The sequence below is a fragment of the Xenopus laevis genome, chromosome 1S, assembly GCF_017654675.1.
Source record: "Xenopus laevis strain J_2021 chromosome 1S, Xenopus_laevis_v10.1, whole genome shotgun sequence".
NCBI classification, from domain to species: Eukaryota; Metazoa; Chordata; class Amphibia; order Anura; family Pipidae; genus Xenopus; species Xenopus laevis.
In genome coordinates this window covers 44,364,492-44,381,598 of record NC_054372.1, presented here as the reverse complement: position 1 = coordinate 44,381,598, position 17,107 = coordinate 44,364,492, and the positions used below count along the sequence as shown (strand labels likewise).

Here is a 17,107-nt window from a genome sequence, read left to right as displayed (position 1 = left end):
TCAAATACAAAGTACTGTTTTATCACTACAGAGAATAAAAATAATTATTAAAATTTGCATTATTTTTATAAAATGTAATCTTTGGGTGACGGCTTTTCTGTAATTCGGAGCTTTCTGGAAAACAGGTTTCACGGATCCTATACATGTATTGTAGCATTACATTTGTACTAATATTAAGGTTAATATCACACAGACAATTTTGATATAACCAAACTATAATCACTTGTGACTGTCTCAGTATGGCATTGGGTGGGAGAATGCAGGAAGGCTTAATGGTAGAGTCCAGTGTAAGTTCCCTTGTATTGGGATGAGGGCTACCTTATACATAAACCACCTCATTGCTAGTCTTTTATCCATTTTACCTTTGTTGTAATGTGTATCTTAGTGGTATGGTACAGACATGTTGTATGAAAGTTTAAAGCACACTGCTTTTCAGAATATCTTTACTTGGAACATAAAGGCCTAGTTTAGAATCTACTATTAAATACAGCTTATTGTATGCACTGATTTATTTTGTGATCTGAAATGAAGAGATGTGTTTGTATATTGGATTTTGTATGAATGTTTTGCGAATAAACACTGTACCTTGTTGACATTTTGGCAGGAGGAGTTTGGATACAATGCAGATACGCAGAAACTTCTTGCCAAGAATGGGGAGACTCTCCTGGGAGCCATGAACTTTTTTATTTCTGGCGTAAATACTCTAGTTAACAAAACCATTGAAGACACCCTGGTTACCGTGAAGCAGTATGAAACATCCAGGTAAGGACTGGCACTGTGCATGACATAAGCTGATAGGATTATTTAAACACTTGCATAGATTTAGGCTTTCCTGTAACTGAGATACCTGCAGTTTTTTTTATAGTTTTATTGAAAAGAAATACAAACTTACCCAAAGAGGACAATGCAGGATTGCCTAATTTGGGGCATTTTGAGAATTGATACCCCAGCATGTATGATTTGATCAGTTTTTTCTTGAGAATCTTTAGAGAAATCTTATTTTCTTAATTGTTTGATGTTGAGTGTTTATAGTGAGGAATGAAACCTGGTGGGCAAAATATCCCAAATTGCAGAGTGTCCTTCCAATAGAGAATAATAGAGACAGAATACACAGAAGAAGTTGCAGGTATATACAAATGACATAGATAAGTATGTGGTGCTTGCATCATCTTAGACGTTCCTTGCTCACTGGGAAGATTTTAAAATGAAAATTTTTAAAAAATTAAGGCCAGTTTCAGGGGTACCGTATATACTCGTGTATAAGCCGACCCGTGTATAAGCCGAGGTACCTAATTTTACCTACAAAAACTTGTAAAACTTATTGACTCGAGTATAAGCCTAAGGGTGAGAAATGCATTTTAGGACATCTTCAGCAGAACACACGCTCCTGCGTGCACTCTGCTAGGGAAGAACTCGCCTAGGGTAATTTAGACTAACAACCAGACTGCTGAAATTGCAAACTGCTGAATAAAAAGCGAAATAACTCAAAAAACCACAAATAATAAAAACCAATTGCAAGTTGTCTCAGAATCTCACTCTATCCATCCTACTAAAAGTTAATTTAAGGGAAGACAGAGGTTACAAATTATCCAACCAGCTGTTGGTGAGACAGTGGGAGGTGTAGTCCAACAACAGCTGGATTGCTGCAAGCTTAACATTCCTGATCAGTATAATGAATATATCTAACATATGTTTTACATGGATTGTAAATAATATTGAGGATCCAGGGTTACTGGAGGCCTAGTGCAAAAGCCTTCTCTGCCCTCCAGTAAAACCGACCCTGCTCAGTAGACTATTACGATAAATCTAACCGTCAATCGCCCTCTCTCTCCTCACCGGTGGGCACTGAGCTACAGGGAGCTTCCTGATCAGACGCAACCCGATATACCGGTAATCTTCTCCCTCCATAGCAGGCGAACTAGCACAGGTCACATGACTTCTGTCATGCCACTTCCTATTTCGTCAACTAATCTGCGGCGCGAACATCGGCTTTCCTGGAAGACGACGCTTCGCGTCATGTGACACAAGAGTCAGCGTCGTGTCAGCAGTGCACTGTGCTTGGCAAATGAACTGTGTCAGGAGATAGACGTGAGGCACTGCAGGACTGCAGCGGCGGGGAGGCTGCAGTAGGAGGAACATATGCTGATGACATCACATGAGCAGGAGGTGCCGGGGAGATGCAGGCCGGGTAGTTCTGCTGAAGCGGAGCCATTGACTCGAGTATAAGCCGAGGTAGACTTTTTCAGCACATTTTGGGTGCTGAAAAACTCGGCTTATACTCGAGTATATACGGTAACTGGAATTTGGTATAAAGCTGGCAGTGTGAGTGGCCCTGGGGCACATAACTCAAGCACCCCAACCCAGCTTTAATCTACCAAGGATCATTGGGGAGACACATTTATCTGTTGTGGAAAACTTCCTGTTAACATCCCAAGACCAGCTTGTTCTAGAGGTAAATACGTCTGTCTTGCTAGTTTATGGATTCAACATTTTAATAGAGATACGCACATTTAGGTAAAAATGCATGGTTATTGATTTAGGGCAGGGGTGTCCAACCTTTTGGCTTCCCTGGGCCACATTGGAAGAAGAAAAATGTTCTCGGGCCACACTCGAAATACACACTAACACTAACGCTAACTTTTGTTTTATTTTATTGTAAAAGTAAAAGAAAATAGGGCATCATAAACATATGAGATTGTTGACATTGTGTTTGAGAAACTAATTTATCAATATCTTGTTGAATAGAAGTAGTTGCAATTCTCAGTGAATTCTCAAGGTGCTCCTCAGATAATTTGGTTCTAATTTAAAAAAAAGTTGCTCACAAATGTAGGCGCTGCATATATCTTTAACATAGCGTGCGATGATGCTGAAGAATGCTTACCTGCCTTTATAAGTAAACGAACGCTCACTTGTTAACTCCTTTTCCTGCTCTAGGAAGCCACACCCAGCACGCTTCATGTAAAATGTAAAGCACACGTGCACACAATTAGCGACTACATGCGCTCTCTGTGCGTGACATTGAAACATGACGTTTCCTGGATTGGCAGAATTTCAAGCTGGGCCGCATTCATATCCATCCTGGGACCTCAGGCCGCAGGTTGGACACCCCTGATTTAGGGCATCCAACATTGTTACTGGCATGATACACCTATTTTAAGGAAAACCCCTACTTATAAGTACCACATATTTAACGTAAAGGGGTTATTCACCTTTGAGTTAACTTTTAGTATTATATATATATATATATAATATATATATATATATATATATATATATATATATATATATATATATATATATATATATATATATATATATATATATATATATATCTCTATCTATATATATATATATCTATATCTCTCATTCATCTGCACTCCCCAATCTTCATGTCATTGGCCGGGTGCTTCCAAACATTATTAATTTCAAACTGTAGAAAGCACTCGTGGTATCCTATTTTATAAAGAAAAAATAATCTTTTATTCCTACAACCACATGCCAACGCGTTTCGGTCCACACGGGACCGTCATCAATAAGAGACTCCTATATGAATAGGAGAGGCATGAATAGAGAGATGAGCCATAATAAGTAGCAATAACAATACAGTTGTAGCCTTACAGGGCATTTGTTTTTAGATGGGTCAGTGACCCCTGCAAAGAGTCCGAAGAAGAAGGCAAATAATTCATAAACTATAAAAAATAAATATTGACACCTAATTGAAAAGTTGCTTAGAATTGGCCATTCTATAACATACTAAAAATAAACCTAAAGGTGATCCACCCCTATTCTGTAGAAAGTGTAAAAAACATTGGAGCCTAATGTACTTCCCTCTCTGGATATTTGCATTTGTGCACGTGAATAGGAGCTGCTGTATTGCTTTGCTTACATACAGTGCACATAAAAAATGTTTAGCCCCTTACTTGTTTTTATATTTTATTCTCTTAGAACATTGAATCACAGCGGATTTCATGTTTTGTCACAAAATATTGAATCACTGTGATTTAAATCAGTTAACACAAAAAGGCACACCTAGATTATCACTGGTATGGCCAAATCCTTTCCAATCACATAAGTAGTTTAATGGGCATCACCTGTTAGTAGGCATGGTTTCTCAAGTACAGCTAAGGGACCTGTTATCCAGAATGCTCGGGACCTCAGACAATTCTGAATGCATCACCAGCCCCAGTGGCTGAGACTATGCTTTGGAGATTGTGGCTCAGTGGTTAACATTGTCATCTTGCAGTGTTTGGGTCTTGAGCTGAACTCCAACTAGGGCACCATCTGCAAGGAGTTTGTATGTTTTCTCATGTCTGTGTAGGTTTCCTCCAGGTACTCCATATTCCTCCCACACTCCAAAAACATACAGGCAGGTAGATTAGCATCATGATGTGGGGATGTTTCTCTGCTGCAGGCCCTGGGGGAGGCTTGTTAGGGTGGAGGGTACAATCAACATTTATAAATGCAAATGAGCTTGCAGTGAAAGCTTCCATAACATTTTTGTACTAAAAAAGAATATAGCACCTACTTGTATTTTGTTGTGTACTGGATGTTTAGTAGGGAACTGACATAACAGATCTGGCATTATAAACTGCCTTTAAAATCACTAGCGAACTATATCCCAACAACATTAATTCGGAAAATATACTGGTTTCAACTTCATGACAAGCCATTAGCAGTGTAGAAAGAAACCCGAGTGGTTAGAGGAAACACACGCAGACATAGGGCAAACATTCAAACGCTTTGCAGATTATTACTATTAGCTTGCAACACGGCAAGAAAGCATTTTATGAGAAACAGGGTGCTTAATCCTGCAATACAATACTGAGGAGTGGCCAATTAAATGTTCACTCAAGCAATATTATACATAATATAATGTTACCATATGTAGTGTTGTACATTCATTATTTACGCACACTAAACGAAGATGAAAGTTACTCACCAGAGGCAACAGAGAGCTCACTTAAGTGCTGTCACCAGGACTTTCTTGTTGGGTTCTTGTTGCTAAAATCCAGTGAATTGTGCTGAGCCATATGACGAGTCTCCGTTTACTGCACACTTTTGAATCCTCCGTAATATTTCACTGGTTTAGTTTACTACTTCTGTTGTAATCCTGCTTCTAAACTGCATCATTATAGGTGTCAAATGATTTGGGTAAATAAGAGCAAAGTTCTAAGCTTGGGATGGGAGAACAAGGTCAGGGACAAGTTTCACTAAGTGATGGATGCACTCTCAACATTACAGTTATATATTTTAATTGGATAGCAGTTGTATCTCCTTATAGATCTTTTGTTTGTGTGATTTACTCAAGTAGTTTGTAACTGTTATGGCCACAAACCATTTCAATTTTGGTCCTGTGCTGAGCTAGGCACTGGACCTCTGTGCGTTCATTGGTGCATTGCAATGACAGCTCAGCTGTTGAAGTGACATCATGACCCAATTATCCTTTGTGTGACATCATTTTCAGTTGTGCCCCACACAAGGTATCCCACCCCACCTCTGTTGACAGATTTTTTAGCAAAGTATTTGGCAGCAGTTGAAGAGGTTTTTATTTATTTTTAAAATATTTTTGTATTCGCCATACAGGTCTCCGAGGGCTTCCTCTTTAGGCTGCCTAGGCATGGGCCTATATGGTAAATATGCCTCTGGTCACAAAACCTTTAGATATTTAAAGCAGTCAACTACCAGGTTTCATCCATTTAAAACCCCAGACAATGTGTATTCCCTGACCAAACAATTGGTTGATAAAACCATTGACATTTCTGAAACACGCTTAGTAAACAGTTGGACAATCCCGTCAAAATATGAATGGATGACCTATAAGGTCAAGAGTACACGGACTCCTTCATACAATGTGCTCATCCCAGGTCAGACAATAAACACCTTACATGGAAGGTTGTTACTCTGAGGAATTCTCTTGAACAAACAGTGTAGAATGAATCCAAGGCCAAGCCATCCATCTGACTGTCCGCTTAGTAGCTAACGTTTATGGCTGCATCTGCTTCAACTGTGATTTTTGCATCAGAAAACGTAACATTTATTTGTCTATTTGAACAAAAGATTAGGACCACCTTGTCAGAAAGGGTTATGGGGTATTTTACTGTTTGGAAACTGGATAGCAAGGACAGCGTCTGTGAGCAGAAGGGAAATAAGCAGCCACTAGAAGGAATTACAGAGTAATACATTGATCTGTCAGATTTCTTAAAGGTCAATAATCTAGTGAAATTCTGTTCTTGGGCTGATGGCACAAAAAGTTTTTATTTATGCATTTTAATGTTAACTCCAGGAGGAAAAGAAGAAAGTAGAAAGGACAGTCATGTAATAATATTGTCTGCAAAGCACACCTGTACACGGTACATGAATTTATATACATATGTCGTAGAGCGAGAACCTACACGATGAACAGGAACGTAAATGTGTGAAAGACAATACCCAAGCTTGAGTTGGAATAGTCCAATTATTTTATGACCTTGTAGATTAGTTGGGTTGGCATATAACCAGGCAAGCCAAATCTTTAACATTTTCCTGGGCAGCCCCAGGCCTTGTAGGTTAATTTAAACAGTGGAAGAGCTTTATTGACCAGTGCAATCCAAGCAGGACTGTAGGGGGTTGAGCCGCCATGCATTTATCATCAACATTTTTTGACATAGAATAGCAGTAATCAAATGAAGGGTCCAGTCTTGTACACGGGCCACATATAAAACGTCTGAAATCAGCCCAGATTTTTTTTCCACATTATGGGATATGCCTGATATATATTTAAAATTATTTACATTTACATGTTTTACCATGATTTCTACCAGCCATTACAGTCACTTTAACAGTTGAATGTTTCTCTACATTTATTAGATCCCAGCCTGTAAATTCATCTTTTCTTTAACTATAATTTCTTGCAAATATTTCTGTGTGCAATAATTAAAAAATGATTAAAGTCCCAAACCAAGTGTGCTCTCCAGTTCAGTAAAAACAAAGGTTCTCTCCGACCTCCGATAAAAAAATTTTTTGTGGCCAAGCACTTTGTACTATATAGCACCAGATGCCCTTTAAATTCAGTAGATTACTTTACTTTAAGGATGGGAGCTATAGATGTTTGTATATATATTATGAATGTTTTGATGTTGGCACCAATTGTCTGATGTTGAACAAGCATGGGCTTTCCATGTATACAATAGTTAAATTGTTGTTACAATATCAGACCACTCCAATAACTGGCCCATTCTTGGCTTTCCCTCTTGATTGACACTGGATCAACCTTAGGGTCAGCACTGGTAGCTCAGAAGGTCAGGGGAGAAGATACAGTGTAGTAAATGTTATCTATATGATCTTACCTAGATATCCACAATTGGTGAGGAGACAATATATTAATGATGTGAGATATGGTGGTCTATCTTCCCCCCTACCCACTCCCTTGCAGTGCAGTAGAGACTGTAGAATTACAAGAAATAACATGTTTTGTGTCAGGATGGTTACAGGGTCTTGTCCATATAGAAGGTGAAATGCCTGTGAAAAATATTGTCATTATTCCATGTCTATATTGAGTGTGAACCACTGTTGAATACTATAGGATTGCAAGCAGTTGTGTGTGTGTGTGTGTGTGTGTGTGTGTGTATATATATAGTTGTAGGACAAGTGCTCCAGGCACTTCCATATCTTTATATGTGTGTGTTACAAAGGCATGTATGCCACAGTGTTATCATTACATTATGGAATAAGGAGAACTGGTGAAGAATAGCAGTTAACACTAGTGGTTGTCTTTGCTCAGTACATGTCCATGCATCAGTCCTGTGCTGTTTGATGACCACACATCTAACACGTTATGCTCTGATCTGTCTTAAATAAAAGTTGAATCAAAACTTTTAGGGGGATATTTATCAAAATCCGAATTTACCCCATTTTTTCCTTGAAATATACTTCGACCAAATCGGCACTGGTTGTTTCCCATTATTTTTCAATACATTTTCCTGAAAAATTTCAGTTGGGGGAAAAAACAAAAAAAAATCTGGAAAATTATCCTAAAATTCGAATCGTATGCATTTTTCAGATTTTCCGCACAAAATCTTCAGCTTTTTGCACAAAACGAAGCGCAGATAAGGATATTTTTGGGACTTCACCCATTAACTAATATACAACCTCGCAGGTCTGAGATGCTGAATTTTCAGATTCTGACTTTTTTTTTTCATCCTCGGGGTATAAGAAATAACGTTTTTGGCATTCAGACTTTAATAAATAATCCCCTTAATGTAAAGGTGGCCATACAGGTCAGATACAGGTAGAATTCTATTGTTTCTACCTGTGTATCTGACGATTCAGCTCGATTCATGCGTAATGAAACAAACAATCTTTTCCAGAAAAGATTGTAATTGTTACATCGATGGTCACCTTCAGATTTGTAATTTGGGCAGCATGAGAGTTTTTGAAACATAATTTATAAAGAATATATTTACCCTCCAAGAGGCTGGTGAATATTATGGTTCTGGTAACAACTAGCATGTGAATGGGTTCTGAAAAACATTTTCTTGTAGATTAGTCGTCACGTTTTTTGATTTATAAACCTTTAATGCATTCAGCTATGAGCAAAGTCTTCAGCATTTAGCATATTGTCAGCACTGTCTCCTGTGCCAAATTGTACTGTATCTAGTGAAGTAGAAGTTCCGTTTAATTGCAGCTTGTGAAACATTTTAATATGTTCTCACATTTGTTGTTGATTTATTCGGTAGCTGCAGAATTTTTTTTTCCAGGTCTCGCAAGCCTGTTCTTGCAGAGTTTATCTGATGCTTTGAATAAAGATATCTCAAAATGTGTGTGTGGAAATGTAGTAATTTTGGCCCTGTATTACCGATGAAATCAATTGTACAAGACTTGCACCTCTTTATCCTGTTGATTCTGTAGCTGCCAAATATCAACATATCATTGTATCAATCTCCATTTAGTTCTTCAGACACTGCCTGCTTAATCCTTAAGTCTACCATGTTTGGCACAGTTCCATAGTGGTCCACTCTGTTGAGTCGTGCCAAAACAAATGAATCCCATGTGTTTTAGCTGCACCTGGATAGCTACATAGTTACATAGTTACATAGTTACATAGTTAAATTGGGTTGAAAAAAGACAAAGTCCATCAAGTTCAACCCCTCCAAATGAAAACCCAGCATCGATACACACACCCCTCCCTACTTTTAATTAAAATTCTATATACCCATACCTATACTAACTATAGAGTTTAGTATCACAATAGCCTTTGATATTATGTCTGTTCAAAAAATCATCCAAGCCATTCTTAAAGGCATTAACTGAATCAGCCATCACAAAATCACCCGGCAGTGCATTCCACAACCTCACTGTCCTGACTGTGAAGAACCCTCTACGTTGCTTCAAATGAAAGTTCTTTTCTTCTAGTCTAAAGGGGTGGCCTCTGGTACGGTGATCCACTTTATGGGTAAAAAGGTCCCCTGCCATTTGTCTATAATGTCCTCTAATGTACTTGTAAAGTGTAATCATGTCCCCTCGCAAGCGCCTTTTTTCCCAGAGAAAACAACCCCAACCTTGACAGTCTACCCTCATAATTTAAGTCTTCCGTCCCTCTAACCAATTTAGTTGCACGTCTCTGCACTCTCTCCAGCTCATTTATATCCCTCTTAAGGACTGGAGTCCAAAACTGCACTGCATACTCCAGATGAGGCCTCACCAGGGACCTATAAAGAGGCATAATTATGTTTTCATCCCTTGAGTTAATGCCCTTTTTTATGCAAGACAGAACTTTATTTGCTTTAGTAGTCACAGAATGACACTGCCCAGAATTAGACAACGTGTTATCTACAAAGACCCCTAGATCCTTTTCATTTACGGAAACTCCCAACACATCGCCATTTAGTGTATAACTTGCATTTATATTATTTTTGCCAAAGTGCATAACCTTGCATTTATCAACGTTGAACCTCATTTTCCAGTTTGCTGCCCAGTTTTCCAGTTTAGACAGATCACTTTGCAAAGTGGCAGCATCCTGCATGGAACCTATAGTTCTGCACAATTTAGTATCATCTGCAAAAATAGAAACGGTACTTTCAATGCCCACCTCCAGGTCATTAATAAACAAGTTGAAAAGCAAGGGACCTAGTACAGAGCCCTGCGGTACTCCACTAACAACACTGGTCCAATTAGAAAATGTTCCATTTACCACCACTCTTTGTAGTCTATCTTTTAGCCAGTTCTCTATCCAGGTACAAATACTATGTTCCAGGCCAACATTCCTTAATTTAACCAGTAACCTTTTGTGTGGCACTGTATCAAATGCTTTAGCAAAATCTAAGTAAATCACATCCACTGCCATCCCAGAATCAAGATCTCTACTTACATTCTCGTAAAAAGAAATTAAGTTAGTCTGGCAAGATCTATTATGCATAAAACCATGCTGGCATACACTCATAGTATTATGATTTGCTATGAAGTCCAGTATCTTATCCTTTATTAACCCTTCGAAAAGCTTTCCTAATACTGACGTCAGACTAACTGGCCTATAGTTTTGAGGCTGAGAACGGGATCCTTTTTTGAATAGAGGCACCACATTAGCAATTCGCCAGTCTCTCGGCACTATGCCAGATCTCAATGAATCCTGAAAAATTAAGTAAAGAGGTTTGGCAATCACAGAGCTAAGCTCGCTAATTACCCTGGGATGAATACCATCTGGCCCTGGACCTTTGTTAATCTTAACATGTTCAAGTCTCTTTTGAATTTCTTCATGTGTGAACCATTCATCATTAGTTGTATTACTAGAATTGGGAGTGTTAAGAAGGAAACCTTCACTTACTGGTTCTTCATTTGTGTAGACAGATGAAAAATACGAGTTCAGAATCTGCGCTTTTATTTTGTTTTCATCAACCAGCTGACCCCCCTCTGATAGTAAGGGTCCCACCCCTTCCTGCTTCATTTTTTTACTATTGACATATTTAAAAAATAATTTTGGATTTTTTTTACTGCTTGCTGCAATATCCTTTTCTATAGCAATTTTACATTTCACTGATTCACTCATTTAGATCACATGAGCAGCAAATCTCACATGAGAGGGATTGCCAAACACCAGAACAAAACAATGGAGGGACCTGGGGAAAAACAAGATCTGGGCCCCACTTTGCTTAAAGGAATAGTTAAGTGTATAAATAAAAACTGGGTAAATAGATAGGCTGTGCAAAATAAAAAATGTTTCTAATAATAGTTAGTTAGGCCAACATGTAATGTATAAAGGCTGGAGTGACTGGATGTCTAACATAATAGCCAGAACACTACTTCCTGCTTTTCAGCTCTCTAACTCTGAGTTAGTCATTGACTTGAAGGGGGGCCACATGGGACATAAGTGTTCAGTGAGTTTGTAATTGATCCTCAGCATTCAGCTCAGATTCAAAAGCAACAGTTATGACCCATGTGGCCCCCCTTAAGTCTCTGATTGGTTACTGCCTTGTAACCAATCAGTGGAAACCAAGAAGTAGTTCTGTTATGTTAGACATCCAGTCACTTCAGCCTTTATACATTACATTTTTGGCTAATTAACTATATTAGAAACATTTCTTATTTTGCCTATCCATTTGCCCAGTTTTTATTTCTATACTGAACAATTTGTTTAAGATTCTGGTTTCAGTGCAATAACCACATAGTGGATATTTCTGTGCTTGGTACATCCTTTTTCACTTGGGGTTCAGCAGAAGGGCTGCACTAATGGGTGCTGGTAAATCAATGAGGGGCAAGCAAACTGCATGGGCATTGGTGCACAAATCGAACTGGCAAAATAAAAAAGCTTTGAATGTGGCACAGGTGCTGGCGCTCCATGCAGTAGGGAGGGATGTATCTTCATGAGCTTACCTAGAAGATTGAAATTCCATATATTGATTTTTTTTTACTTTGTCTTAATTTTATATTTCATTGTACAAATGCATGTTTATTTTAATTTGTGAATGTTGCAAAACACGTTCCATATGGAAATAGGTGCCTATATATTTGTAGGTGTGTAAAGTGGAATTTGATGTAAGGGAAATGCCATTTGTGTGATGCGCTGTTGCGGTCCTCTTATTCTTGATAGGGATGCACTGAATCCAGGATTCGGCCTTTTTCAGCAGGATTCGGATCCAGCCGAATCCTTCTGCCAGGCTGAACCAAATCTGAATCTTGATTTGCATATGCAAATTAGTAGGGATGCACCGAATCCACTATTTGGAATTCCACCGAATCTACTATTTGGGATTCTGCTGAATCCTTGGTGAAAGATTCGGCTGAATATTGAACCGAATCCGAATCTTAATTTGTATTTACAAATTACGGGCAGGAAAGGAAAAAGTGGAAAAAATTCTTCTTTTGTGACGAAAAGTCACGTGATTTCCCTACCCGCCCCTAATTTACATATGCAAATTAGGATTTGGTTCAGCCAGGCACAAGGATTCGGCCGAATCCCAATCCTGCTGAAAAAGGCCGAAACCTGGTCGAATCCCGAACCGAATCCTGGATTTGGAACAAAAATGTTTTCTCCATCCCACCCCTAATTTGCATATGCAAATTTGGATTTGTTTTGGCCTAACCTTTCGCGAAGGACTCGGGGGTTCGACTGAATCCAAAATAGTGGATTCGATGCATTCCTAATTCTTGACATGGCATATTAAAGTCTGTGTCCCATATTTAGGTGGAAACTAAGTTCTGGCATCATGGCTAAAATGCTGGCAGTTTTCAGCTATTAAGACTTTACACTGCTCTTTTTTCCCTTTAAGAAATTAAAGTAACAAAAACAAGTTGTAAATCTAACAACGCTCAGTGAATCCTAAGCACCAGTGATGCATTCAATCTGTAAGGAATATAAAAAAAATTTAAATAAATAAAAATGTTATTTGCGGTTTTGAAGGTTTCCCAGGCTTGTGTAGTGCTGCTACATATATCTCCATTGTAACTTCAATTTTGCGCTGTATGCAAATTAAGCATCGCTAGCGTAACTTTGCTTTGCTTGGCGAATTAACGCTAGGGCAACTTCGCAACCTTACGCATCCCCTCAGCGCAACTTCGGATTTTATTGAATTTGCGTAGCGCTGGTGAAAATACGCCTGGCTAAGCGCGGCGAAGCAGACACTGGCGCAACTACGAATCTTAGTGAATGTCCCACCATTTCTTGAGCCAGTCAAGGATTTGAGATCATGTGAATCACGTGAATCATGATTACTGAAACCTCAGTGCTTTTCGTTTAGCCATGCAGGCGTATAAAGTACCTGTACTGAAATTAAATGTTTTGGGTGGAGAAAGGGATTAGGGGTGGCTTGAGGCTTTTACTAACACATAATCAACCAGCAGCATCACTGAAAGGTTTATACTTTGTTTGAAGTCTTATAAAACATTGAAATATTAGCACTGAATGGCAATCAAATGTTTCCTAATTGCTTTGAATGTGAACCCATTCATAAATAATGTGTAGTTAAATGTAACGTGTGATGGGTTATAGGTGTGAACATTGTTAAGACCAGGCATGTCTCTTGTCTTCATTAGAATATTCTGTTTTTCATTGGATTGCTCAGATGAAGAACAAACCAAAAATAACCGTTGTCTCGGGGCATTTCATCCCATGTATTGGAATTTATACTTATTTGTACAGTTTTATTAGAATTTGTACGGCATGGCTTCTATGCTCCAGGCAAGCACTGAATTATACATCATAATAACACATTCTGTCATTGTTTAAAGGAACAGTAAAATAAAAACATGAAAGTGTTTTAAAGTAATAAAAATATAATTCAGTGCTGCACTGGTGTGTTTGCTTCAGAAACACTACTGTTTATATAAATAAGCTGCTGTGTAGCAATGGGGGCAGCCATTCAAAGGTGAAAAGGCTCAGGTTACACAGCAGATAAGCTCTGTAGAACATAATGTTATCTGTTATCCACTATTTAACCTGTGCCATATAGCCTTTTTTCAATTTCCGCCATAGCTACACAGCAGCTTGTTTATATGAACTATAGTAGAGTTTCTGGAGCAAACAAATCAATTTTACCAGTGCACGGCAATATTCATTACATGCAATTTTCATTACTTCAATACACTTTAATTTGTTGGCGTTACTGTTCCTTTAATATGATTTAACCATTGTTTGGAAACCTGTAGTTTCCCACGGAAGAGGCAAGCAATACAGCCTGTTCCCTGTAAGGTGTGTGTACATGCACAAATTGTGAAGCCAGCACACACGACAAATTGTGGTGCACACAAAGTATGTGTGAAAATACAATGTTTTAAAAGTTTAAAATGGGCGCACAAAATAATTATTTTGCGCACAAAGCTGAGGAGTAATTAGAGGGAACATTGAATACAGCTTCTCCACGTATATTTGAATGCAAATGCTCATAATTACATAAGAATCTGTTTATGTAAAAAGAGAAGTAGATTTTATCAGACAGAAACTTTTATTAAAAAATGCCTCCTTTGCCCTGGTCCCATTGCTGTAGTAGATCATGCTCTACCAGGATATGATATTCTGATATTTATTATAGTTTAAGAGTGTGAAATACTAATAAGATAATGAAAGGGCTTGTTCGCCTTTCCACTTTTATTTGGTTTGGTTCAGTTCAGATCGTTCACCTGAAACAAAGAATTTTTTTCATTTACTTTCTATTTGTGACCATTTATGACCTTATGTTTTTCCAAAGCAGCTTCGCGGGGGGTGTAATATATTATTTAATATATTTGTATGAAGACAAGAGACATGCCTGGTCTTAGCAATGTTCACACCTATAACCCATCACACGTTACATTTAACTACACATTATTTATGAATGGGCTCACATTCAAAGCAATTAGGAAACATTTGCCATTCAGTGCTAATATTTCAATATTTTATAAGACTTCAAGCAAAGTATAAACCTTTCAGTGCTGATGCTGGTTGATTATGTGTTAGTAAAAGCCTCAATCCACCCCTAATCCCTTTCCCCACCCAAAACATTTAATTTCAGTACAGGTACTTTATACGCCTGCATGGCTAAAAGACAAGCACTGAGGTTTCAGTAATCATGATAAACGTGATCTCGAATCCTTGACTGGCTCAAGAAATATTCTTTAACCTGTAGTGGCTAAACCTTTGCTGTAGATCCCATTGCTGTAGATCAGTGATCCCCAACCAGTAGCTCGCGAGCAACATGTTGCTCTCAGGGTCCTCAAAGGAGGTGCTTATTTTTGAATTCCGAGCTTGAAAGCAAGTTTTAATTGAATAAAAACTAAGTAAAGTGCCAAGTAAAGCCTCTTGTAGGCTGCCAGTCCACATAGGGGCTACCAAATAGCCAATCACAGCCCTTATTTGCACCCTAAGGGACTTTTTCATGCTTGTGTTGCTCCCCAACTCTCTTTAAATTTGAATGTGGTTCACAGGTAAAAAAGTTTGGGGACCCCTGCTGTAGATCATGTTCTACCAGGAAGATATTCTGATATTTATTACAGTTCAAGAGTGTGAAATACTAATAAGATAATGAAAGGGCTTGTTTGCCTTTCCACTTTTATTTAGTTCAGTTCAGATCGTTCACCTGAAATAAAGACTTTTTTTCATTTACTTTCTATTTGTGACCATTTTTCACCTTATGTTTTTCCAAAGCAGCTTCGCGTGGGGTGTAATATATTATGTAATATATTTTTATAGAGACCTACATTGTTCTGAGGGTATAGGTTTTTATTTTAAAGGGGTGGTTCACCTTTAAGGTAACTTTTATTATGTTATAGAACGTCCAATTCTAAGCAACTTTTCAATTGGTTTTCATTGTTTATTTTTTATAGTTTCATAGTTATTTGCCTTTTTCTTCTGACTCTTTGCAGCTTTCAAATGGGCGTCGCTTCTATAAAAAAAAAATGCTCTGTAAAGCTACAAATGTATTGTTATTGCTACTTTGTATTACTGATCCTTCTATTCAGGCCTTTCATATTCATATTCCAGTCTTATTCAAATCAATGCATGGTTGCTAGGGTAATTTGGACCCTAGTTACCAGATTGGTTGAGATGCAAATTCAAGAGCTGCTGAATAAAAAGCTAAATAACTCAAAACCCACAAATAATAAAAAATGAAAACCAATTGCAAATTATCCCAGAATATCATCCTCTAATCATACTAAAAGTTAATTTAAAGGGGAACAACCCCTTTAATATTTGTCATTGTTCTGGTGCAAATAGTATGCATCTATTTAAGTATATCTAAGAGCAAATGCCTACCTACTTTAACACGGTTTTTTTTGGTATAAATTCATGTACATTTCTGGATCTCAATTAAATAAAGCAGAATATGCAATTGTATAAATGTTTGCATATTAGTTTGTTTAGTCTGATTGCACAAGCTTTTGAGTTGTCTGTTGCCAAAGCCCCTGCAGCCTTCACACGTGCACTTGGACCTGGCACGTTTCCTCGTATGTGTATGTGCCGCATGCTTCAACATATTGCTCAGCCAATTATTTTTTTGTGCTCTTGTGTTTCTGGGAGTCCCAATATAAATAATGCTGTAAATGTGAATGGAAATTACAAGAAACACGTGAAAGGTGTTATTGTAGCAACAAAACAGGCATTGATCCAAAGAATTCATCCAAGTGTTGCAGCTTCTCTGTCATATTTCCAGTTCAAAGCGGGTGGAGTACGGCTGAAGATAGGGCTTCGATGACAGACATTCATGTTGCTGTCCACGTGTTGGTGCTCCATCACTGAAACATCAGCCAGCAATGATTGTTTTAAAGGGACATAATACCCCCTTGCAGTGTTGGACTGGGATGCCAGGGGCCCACCAGAAAACCTTAGACCATAGGCCCACTATCCAAACTTAACCTCTTTATTCTCCTAGTCTTTTATATCTACTTACTATACTCTATTCTTCCATTATTAAGCCTTAAAAATAGGGAATGACCATGAAATAGGCCAAATGGTTAGAAGCAAGAGGCCCACTGACACCTGGGCCCACCGGGAGTTTTCCTGGTATCCCAGTGAAATGAATGTATCATGAGTGTAATGAATGTTCCTTCATGTTTTGGTTCCTATTATATTAGCAGAGCACAGATAACCCCTAAATAACGGACTTCTGTTTGTCTGGGCACTGCTCATTTAGTAGCAAGGACCAAGCATGGAGTAGATTCAGTT

The 17,107-nt window shown here is 38.2% G+C and overlaps 1 protein-coding gene across 2 annotated transcripts in view; it reads left to right on the top strand.

Annotated features, from left to right (window-relative positions):
- arfip1.S (ADP ribosylation factor interacting protein 1 S homeolog) overlaps nucleotides 1-17,107 on the top strand; it is an 83,555-nt gene that overhangs the window by 60,139 nt on the left and 6,309 nt on the right. For both annotated transcript variants that reach the window (XM_018243258.2, XM_018243259.2), the window contains one exon: nucleotides 605-762. In XM_018243258.2, the coding sequence (XP_018098747.1) occupies nucleotides 605-762 (158 nt within the window). The remainder of the gene's footprint in view (nucleotides 1-604; nucleotides 763-17,107) is intronic.